This window comes from Rhodnius prolixus, unplaced genomic scaffold (assembly GCF_049639745.1).
Source record: "Rhodnius prolixus isolate KJV_2025 unplaced genomic scaffold, Rpr scaffold_16, whole genome shotgun sequence".
NCBI classification, from domain to species: Eukaryota; Metazoa; Arthropoda; class Insecta; order Hemiptera; family Reduviidae; genus Rhodnius; species Rhodnius prolixus.
In genome coordinates, this window is record NW_027411616.1 from 2,170,173 (window position 1) to 2,180,229 (window position 10,057).

Here is a 10,057-nt window from a genome sequence, read left to right on the forward strand (position 1 = left end):
AAAAATTTGGAAATTCTTTAAAAGTCCTCTAGATCTTTATCACGGGCTGTAAAGTAATTCAGGCTGGACTGGAGATTATCTACGGATCTGTGTATAATTTCTTTCATATCATTGTACAAACTATCGCTTGATGTTCACAGAAAAACTTTATTAAATAAATAATTCATCATCATAATGATAAATAAAACATAATGGAAATATTGCATCAATGAAATCGCAATGTTTAAATTTGGAGAAGCGCTTATCCTAAAATTGAAACTAAGAATTATACCAATTTTTTTTTTAAGGTAATGTCTTTTTTGTATTTATCAATCATTAGTTACAATATTTTTAAAAAATAATACCCTGCGTTATAGAAAATTATTACGCACTAGAAATCGATTGCCAAAACCATATTGATATTTCGATTGGAACTTGTGCTTTTATGAGGGTTTGTGGTAACAGCCAAGTAGGTTTTCAATTATCAATTCACTGATCCTCTCTTTCATCCAGTAGGTGTATCGTGAAAGACCTGGTTATACAGATTACCCTTTGGTAATTTTGTATAATCATTAGTATGTATTTTTTTAATGTTAATGTTAAAAAACGAAACAATGAATATTGCGTTCTTACATATTGATTCTTTTTTAAGGTCCCATGAAAATTCGCATTTCGGTATCCTAGTTTTTACCATGTACGGACAAAATCTACTTGCTTTTGTTGGACTTCTTCTGTTATTATTTATAGTAATTATATATGTGACTGGTTATTACTGTCGTATGGTGAGTTTATTTTTTACTTATTACTTCTGAATAGACTAAAAATGAAATGTTTAAGGAATAATAAGCGAAAGATATTGAAGGGAAACCAAAAATTAAAATAAGTTTATATAAACTTAAATTTATCTAATTATACAACCGTTAGACCAGCTCAAATTTGCAGGGTTAAGCTTACGGAACTATTTTTATTTATTTATTTTCTGATTGCTCCATTTTGTCCTAAATAACTTACGTAACCAATATTTAAACAAGATTCTGGGAAGCCGATGTTTAAGAAGTTTCAATTAACTACCAGTATTTAACCTTACTTCAGTATCAGTACCAGTGTTAATATCAGTATTTTTAACATTCCCATAGAAATTATGTTTACGTTGAATAATTTTTGTAATAATAATTGATGACTGTCATTTCAGAAGGTTTTTTTGCTGACTGTTCTTATGAACGAATTAGATAAGCGCGGTTTTGGATATGGAAGTGCCTTGGTTGATACTTATTTCTATGGATATTTAAAAATAATTTTACCAGATGATGGCACAAAATGCATGAAAGGTTTAACACATTAATTCTATGTAAATAATTGTGAATTTTTTGTATTAATTATTGAGGAAGTAATTATTTTATTTTCATTAAAGGTATAGAAGAAAGGATAAAACATTATATATTAGATCGCGGATTATCTCAAGAAGCTTTTCCAGTGCATAAACTTTTTTTGCTGGTCACTTCATCTGGTTTTTCACCACCAGATCTTTCTACATTTAAAGCAAATGGTCAGATTGAGAGGCGAGAGGTAATTTCTTTTCTTATTATTGCAATTTCCCTAGAATTAGAGGAGATAACTTTTTTGAAAAATTATGTACTAAGAAGGAAAATACAAAGATGTGCTAGTAGTAAGAAAGCTGGTAGTTTCAGTAGAAATATTGTTAGTAGAAGTTTTACCAAAAAGACCAATGATTGTGATGAATATAAGATTCTTGGTGGGGCGGGTGTTGGTCTGGTGGTCGAGATTGTGGCTTTATTTGTTAGAAAAAATTGTTTATAGTAAGGTGTGTGCTTCCGCCCTCGTCCACGACATCTAATTGGTAGTTGGACGTTAAGACCCGCCTGATTAAATATGCGATTACTTTACTTTTACTTTATAAGATTCTTGCAGGAAATACGCGCCAGATGGCAATATACATATCTTTTGTTTACGGACGTGACCCAGATAAATACTTGATGTGGTTGCAGTTACTATAAACCCCAGAGAAAAGTAATGGAAATATTCAAGTTAGCAGCTGTGAGTTGTTTGCAATCTCGTAGGATTTTAAGTACGCGCTGGCTATTAACGACCGAAACGCACTTCCTAAATTACGAAACTACAGATTATCTGCCACCGTTAGCCACATAGAGACTGAACTTGTTTCAACATGTCATAAATTGAAATGTAAGAATTCTAGTTGCAGGTGAGTGCGGATAAAGGCACATACAGGTATCAAAGCAAATGAAATGGCTGATACTTTAGCCAAGAGAGCCACAAAAAGCCTACCTTTAGACATTAAAATTCCTTATAGAATTTTATTTGCAACAATTAAAATGAATTCTCTGGAGAAGTGGAGAACAGCCTATTCTACTTGTGATAAATGAGAGTTCTATTAATCAGTAGATCCTGCCAAAACTCTGGTTTAATAGAACCATGCTGCACAGGTTGTAGGCTTAGGAGTGACAATGATATTTGCACAGAATACTTGATCAAAGTAGGGTTGATAATTGACCAAATCGAAAGTCTAGAATAGAATGCCCAAAATATGATGCGAAAAGAGAAGAGTTTCTTGAAAGAATTACCAATCAAGCTACGAAGCCGTTTTGCTAAATAACAATTTTAGAAGAAGGTAATCTACCACCGAATGGTTGATAATTATTTAGTTGCGTCCAGTGTCCGAATATGAAAAACCTACGCGACTAGCTGTATTTCTTTTATACTCTTTATTATGTCTTATTTTTTTCAAGTTCTGATTAGACTAGTACTCTCATTACACCAATGATATAGAGTGCTTGGAATGTCAAATCCTCCACCCTAAATAGCTAACTATAACTATTTGAGTGCATGTTTGGTTATGTGTGTGTGTATGTGTATTTAATTAAATGGATATTTACTGCTACAGCGTGTGATTTATCAATTGTGTTAGGTATCGCATGAGCTGAGTAGACTGAGTCTTCAATTCAATCACCATGCGAGTATTTCACTAGTCTATTTATAAAATTACTAAACAAATTCAGTTAAATTTTCGAGTTTAAAGAAAATTTGGTTATTAAAATTGTGTGCAGTAAGAGAATGTCATTTCAATAATTTATATCATTTTATTCTCATAGTGTCTTACAGAAGAACCTAAGAAGAGTCGAAACGGCGTCAAAGATAGAATTTATAGGTCTTCTGTTTATAAGGTATTCAGCAAAGACAGGAAGAGACATGTGTCCGTTGTAATGGAAGCTGCACCTACTCTCAGGCCACTGTATGATGCCGCTGAACGTAATCCAGGTACTTGACTATTTTTACCTCCGCTTCTGAAAGAGGATACAGATGTTAATTTTTTAAGTATAATGTAATGTGAATCAACATCTCGCATCTTAATCTCATTATTAGAAATTAGAGCTTTGCATGAAGGCTGATGTTGCACTATAAAAGTTACTTGAAGAAGAAATTAAAAATTCGGAATAAAATTTCTTGTATAGAAGGTCGTTGATGCCCAGAAAATATTCGTATTATATTTCGTAAAGGCTTTTACAAATTATGTAAAAATAAAAAAGCAGTGTGTCATTGCAGCGTAATTTTTACATTCTGAGCTTAGTTTTTATAGATGATTTACATGCAACTATAGCTGCAGTAGTTATCTAACGAATTAATAAAAAAAAAAAAGGAAAAGTCCATTAGTAAGATGGTAGGTGGCTCTTCTTGAGCCGTGAAAAAGCCAAGAAGTTGTATTGAGGCACAGTCATAAGTTCTTGATTGAAAAGGGATTTTCAAGTAATCCAATTTTAAAAAAAATTCAAATACATAAGGACAGTTTTCGAAGGCTTGATCGTCAAACATTGCATTAAAAAGCATATATCATAAAACACCCAACTTTGACATTTTTGAGAAGGGCCTTACATATGGGGCACTAACTCGAAAGGCAAATCTGCCCTAAATTTCGAATAAGACACCTCTATCATTAAAATCGGATCATACATTTACGCGCTACGTCCTCAAAAAAGGTAAAAATTCAAGAACAAGAAAAATTTCTAATAACTCCATTTTTCTCGAAACCTATATGATCTATTTGTGAAAAATTACGATAATGTGTATCTTTTAAAGAAAAAGAGGAAAAAATGGTCTAAGTTCGGTATTTTTCAACATCACGAGTTTTCATGCATTTTTTGGTCACGAACCATAGATAGAAACACATTCAGTGCACATATTTTTTTAAGAAACATTTCACTATTAATGCATTTTATGTGCACTTTTGATAATTTTAATTATATAATTTATTTCTATGAAATTATGTGAAAGTAGTAGTTTTGTTGATTTTATCGAATTGCTGTGATACGATATATTCAACGTACGATAAATATTTTGGAAAAATAATAATTAAGCTGTTTAACATAATAAAAATTGATTTTAACTGAAACAACATTAAAGGTATTTGTTTAACCTTAATTTTGGGGATGACGGAACTACATAGTTATCATAAAGAACTTAAGACAAGTTTTTAAAAATTCAGATGCAAAATTTAACATTTGACGTCAAACATCGCCTAAAAAGACTTTCACCATAGAAATTATACAGTGTAGTGCCGACTTATTAATACAGTGTAATGTTGTGAGAAATTCGTATTGGTGAATTTATTTATTTAATTAATCTGCAACCTGTTATTTATACATCTTTGTTTTTTTTTTTTTTTAATTTAATAATCTTTTTCAGATTTAAAAATTCTTACGCCAAGGATAGTAGATACATTCATAAAACTTTTACAAAGGAAACTGGACGAATGTGCGGACTGCAGACATAAATGTGAAATTATTTACTGCGACGGTTGGTATATAATATACTAGAATCTTGTAAACCTCTTTACTACGGGGGATGATTTTGATATATCTACTACAATTTAACTTTGAAACCATTACGGTCCTTTCTAGCAACTCTGTCCAGCAACAATCTCAAAACAGTCCAAAATTTCTGCGGCGGTACAGCTATGTCCGTGACCAAATTCAGCAAAGTAAATGTCTAGAAGATAAGTAATTGTTTTGATTTTTGCACGTGAAAAAAGGTATTCTAACCAACCCAGATGATTTTTTTTTTTGCGAAGATCTTCGTCATAAAAAATATGTAAAATTTTGTGTTATGACGAGTATATTCGTCATGCCTTTTCAGTAGTGACCATCGGCAGTTAATTTTGCAATTTTAGTTAGAACTAAGATATATTCGTAAACTGCTAGAAGTTTGGAATATTTTGAAGCTATCTCGAAATAAAAAGAATTAATAGATAGATGTAATATGAATTAGTCTTCGTAAATGTATCCTTGTCTTTTATTAGTCATCACTGAATCAATAACGAATTCATATATTGTGTTAGGCTAGACTATGCAGTAAGTGGCGCGCCTGGTAATAAAAAACAGGATGAGGATCCTTTAGTTCCCTATTTACCTGTATTGAAGAGGCAGAGCTTTTTTTTGGCCATGTGCAGGGTTCAAGATTTAGCGATTAACCAAATTGCGTCGAGGGCTACTAACCTGCCAAGATATTTCCCTGCATAATTCTTTGTATTTTATCATCTGCTCAGGGATTCATTTGCATAAATATCAGCCTGTAATGTTGCGACCTACTCAGGATAATTGCAACAACCCAATTTTATATCAAACATACTCTGGGTTTGACGAATATAGTCGTCATCGCTTAATTGCTACGATGCACATAGGGGATCATTTTCCAACAAGTTCGAAACAGTTAACTGGTTAAAAGCGGCCCACGTCATTATTCCGCCAACTCGATGCGACTTTCGGGACAAAGTTTTTTTTCCTTTTTCATATCTTGTCAGAAATAATTAAATCCATCCGGGCCGTCGAGATTAAATTTTTTTCATCGCTGAAAATTACACTCGGCCAAATTTGGCTAGTATGAATATGTTTTTTAGCATACTGTAACCGCTGTTGTAAATGGTGTTTTTTAAGTTGCGGTTTTCTTGAAACTTTACGATATTTTAATTACCTGGTTTCAGCTATTCACTTCCGTTCTAAATTGGCATCACACCCCAGGTTGAATCGCCTCAATCTGGGTAGAGGAAGCAACGGTTTTCGAAATTTATCTTATAACAGCTCGTTTCACAGAACTGGAAAATTTAGGAGTTCTTCCTGTCCTTTTATTTTTTCCGTAATTCTCCGAACCAGAATTCAAAAAAAATTTAACTGCACCCTGGGAACGGTTTAATTCACGAGCAAATTTCCTTTGTGTCAGTTCAGCTATTTTTAAATCCAATAATCTTTGTTGCTCGATTTCGGTTAATTGAGTTCCTCGCGGCATGATTTTAGAACGTTGAGTAACCTTATTTAACGTGAACAACACTGTTTAATAAAAAAAAATCTGAAACGAATTGTTTTTTTTTTACAAAAAATTATAAAAATAAACATGGATTAAACCTTTGAGTTTATATTTATTCACAGTTTAAACAAGGTTTGTTTACAAGTTTTGTGATTATTGCATTATCCAGTAAAGAACTTTAGAGGTTTAAAGACCTCAAGTAACCTTTAGGGGTTTAGAGGTTCATCTGGTAATCTTTTATATACTTAAAATAATTGTTTAGGCTATGAATTTTTTTCTGATTTTAAACATTCTTAAATTTTATCTACTAAGTTTATACTTTTTCACAGGACTATATATTCCACACCTTTTCAATCCTTATACATAAGGCATTCGTTTCGTCTTGAATACATTGCAAATATTCTCCATGACCCTCTTATAATAATTCAGTAGCGTAATTTTCAGCATTATGAATAATATTAGAAATTCCAGTATTTTGTAAGTACTGCTGCTGAACGCAAGAAACTATCGAAGGGGAGAAAGTTACAAGGCGAGCTTTTAAATCACATTACGAAATTTTTGCTTTTTCGTTTCATGCTTCTCAGGCGAAATAGGTTGCTAATCGTATTTATATTGTTATTAAACAATTCTAAAATTTAGACCTGATGCAATGTGTTTAGAAATGTTGCTGGTATGTTTCGGAACAGCTGTTCTCCAAGCTCATTTGATATCCTTGAACTATGGTTCCACGAATGGAGAATAATGATAAATGGAATGAATTCCACTAATATCCTTCACTCTTTATAGAAAAATACTTCCTCCATGTACCTTAATTACATTTTTATTCCTGTAGCAGATGCCATTCGTTCTTAAAATATACCCTGACAAGCGTCTCACGTGGAATGCACATACATACTAGACTTAAACGACTTGAACTCAACCACAGGTACCGAATGCTCAAAATTCTTCTTGACAATCGATCAAAACTGACTCTTACAAACAAGAAAAGACGGACTTGAACTGTACGGAACAGCAAAGCGTTCAAACCTAAACAGGATTCGAACCCTCCAGTCAAAAATCGTTTGTACCATCTCTCATGTACATTTTTGTGTAAGCAATCATACCATCCACACTGACCTGGTAATCTCATTTTCTGGAGAATAACAGGACTGGAATAACAGGATGAAACCCTGCTATGTCAAATTCCACTCCAAACTTTCCCTACACATAACCCCTTAATCTGCAACCTGTCCCGTACTAGTTTCCCGTCAAATCATCTTCGTAGGCTGCTTAGGCGACGATAACATCGCGATCACTTGGTCGAATAACAAACAGGGCTTCCTTCTTATACAATTTATTGGTTAATTTGCATTAACCTGCTTACGATGGTCATCGTAAGAAATGAGCAATATTTATTCTTAAGTAAATAGTTTTCTTTCATTTTAGAATCTAGTGATTTCGTTCTTCCTGATGAAATCTTCCGAAGAATAAGCAAGTATGGTTAGTCATCATACATTATACAAAGTACGATTCTTCCTGCAATTAATGCATCTGAAATGGTTTCTTCTTCTCAGGTAAGAAACAACAAATTAAACTGCTTGCTTTAGTTTATGAGAATAGTGCTTTTACCACAAATTTTTAATTATATCTTAAACTACGGTTGATGTTGCTACTAGTGTTCATAAAAATTTTAAATTGGTAAAAAATACTGCGAGTTTTAAATCTTCTTAATAAAATCGGAAGTTTAACCTTCAGTTAAGTATAAGAATTGATTAAACGACAAAAGATACCTAAATCAGCGAGTGCCAAACATTTCATTCAAATTCAGTTTATAATTTTCGCTAACTTTGTTTTATTTGAATTTTGTTTCCAATATTTGTTTCATCCTTCTGAATTTACTTCTCCCAAAACTATTGGGAGCCCTATTTTGAACAATATATACATGCATCCTTCAGCATATATTAAAAACACATAAAATGATGTGATTCCACGTCATGTACAGAGAAACTGAAGAACAAAATGTTTTTAATTAATGCCTTGTCGTTCTAGATCACCACACATACATACATTTAGCACCATCGATTCCCCTGACAGAATTCCTAATCCAATTCATTTTTAGACTTGGTGGTGTATGTCTTAAACAAAAGTGATGATATAGGTATATTTCAGTAATTACCTTAGATAACTGATTTTTATTTTAACATAATTTGTAATTAAGGCAACTTTTATTATTACTTGGTATAGGTTGATCCTGGAACTGAAACTGCCTTCAGAAGAAATACTTCAAGTTGTTGTCGTAATTTTTCTTGGAAAATGATTCAAATAAAAGTGGTATTTAGGTGGGCAAATATTTTACAAATTTTAAAGAAAATTGGGTGTGCTATTTCCTGGAAAATCTTGAAAAATTGAAATCGCACCAGCAATGTCCCACTTCCATTTAGCAAATTTTGGTAAACATATTAGCATTAGAAAGCGATTATAGTGTCCAAAAACGTAAAGAAATAACATAAGTTTTTTTAAAAAAGGCTTTCTGAACAACCGTCACCTCATAATTTAAGGGGCATAGCTCTCTCTCACACAAACACTCACTCACTGGGCGCAAGAGAAAGAATACCAATCCAGCTTAATGTGCAAGACACATTCAGATTCCCATCAATCCCAAAGCGTGTCTTTTTCGTCGTACTGTTGCTGACCTCTGGGTCTTGCGCTTGATTGGATTTTTTTTTTTAATTATATTTTATCACTTGGAAAAATTTATTTTCTAAAACTTAAATCTATTCTGTTGCTTACTGAGATCTATTCTGGTTCTCTTGACGCACAGCGAGCTGAATATGAACTTACAATTAGATTTAAGGGGGAAAGCTGAGCTAACTGTGGTATACATTTTTTCGTTATTAAATATAGTTCACATATTTTTATAAAAAAAATGAAAATGATATCATTAATTCTTAAGTTAATATGATTTTCGTATCATTGGAAATTATAGCAATAGTTACTTAATAAAAGTGTTATTAATCTGTGTTTAATGAAATTTATATTGTCCATGAATACTAAACTATTGTATAACAAGTGCTTTTTAATCTCATTTTGTCTTCCTTTACTTATCAAGATGGTAACCTTAAATGACAGTGCTTATTTAAATTTGTTTAAAAATTTATAATTTTTGTCACAAATAGATATATTTTTTATTTGGACATTTGTATTAAGATTGAAATAAATGTTTCATATTTTAAGTTCTCTCCGTTTTTTTAAAAAACATCATCACATAATAAATTCATGTTTTCCAAGAACTGTAACGAGAGAACACTGTCCGGAGGCCGGCAGTGCACTGAAATAAGCTCCGGGCGCCAATAACCTAAAATGTTGACGCGCCTTAAATCAGTAAAAAAAAAAAAAAAAAAAAACGAAAATTTTCTGAAAATGCTGTTTTTGGCAACTTTTTTTTTTCGAAATCTATTTCATCTGGGTTGTTGCTAAAAAAATTGCAGTTATAAAGGAGGATTTTCCCTACATTATACAGAAAATTTGAGAATTTTATATTTTATAGAAAAAATTATCAAAGTTAGGTATTTTGGAACGTTACTCTTTTTCGTGCAGTTTTTGACGATCTACCCTTATAATAACACTGTCCTACCGGACAGTTTTAATAAGCGATTAACCAGTAAAACTATTATTATTATTTTATTATATGACTTCAAAGGTCGGACTTTTTCATGTGCAGGTAACCCCCTAGTAAATTAGTTATTGGGAAAAAAATTATTGTGATAAA

The 10,057-nt window shown here is 32.0% G+C and overlaps 1 protein-coding gene across 4 annotated transcripts; it reads left to right on the forward strand.

Annotated features, from left to right (window-relative positions):
• The first annotated feature begins 415 nt into the window (after positions 1–415).
• Positions 416–9,521, forward strand: Sting (transmembrane protein sting). Of its 4 annotated transcripts, XM_074134375.1 has the most exons (9): positions 416–554; positions 632–761; positions 1,172–1,307; positions 1,391–1,545; positions 3,108–3,273; positions 4,696–4,806; positions 7,735–7,862; positions 8,338–8,446; positions 8,533–9,521. In XM_074134375.1, the coding sequence occupies exons 2-7, from the start codon at positions 672–674 to the stop codon at positions 7,791–7,793; spliced, it is 717 nt and encodes a 238-aa protein (XP_073990476.1). In that variant the 5' UTR covers positions 416–554; positions 632–671; the 3' UTR covers positions 7,794–7,862; positions 8,338–8,446; positions 8,533–9,521. The 4 variants fall into 4 exon arrangements, with proteins under 4 accessions (XP_073990476.1, XP_073990475.1, XP_073990473.1 ...); XM_074134374.1 differs by lacking the exon at positions 8,338–8,446; XM_074134372.1 differs by lacking the exons at positions 7,735–7,862; positions 8,338–8,446; positions 8,533–9,521 and adding an exon at positions 4,911–7,215.
• The last annotated feature ends 536 nt before the right edge of the window (positions 9,522–10,057 follow it).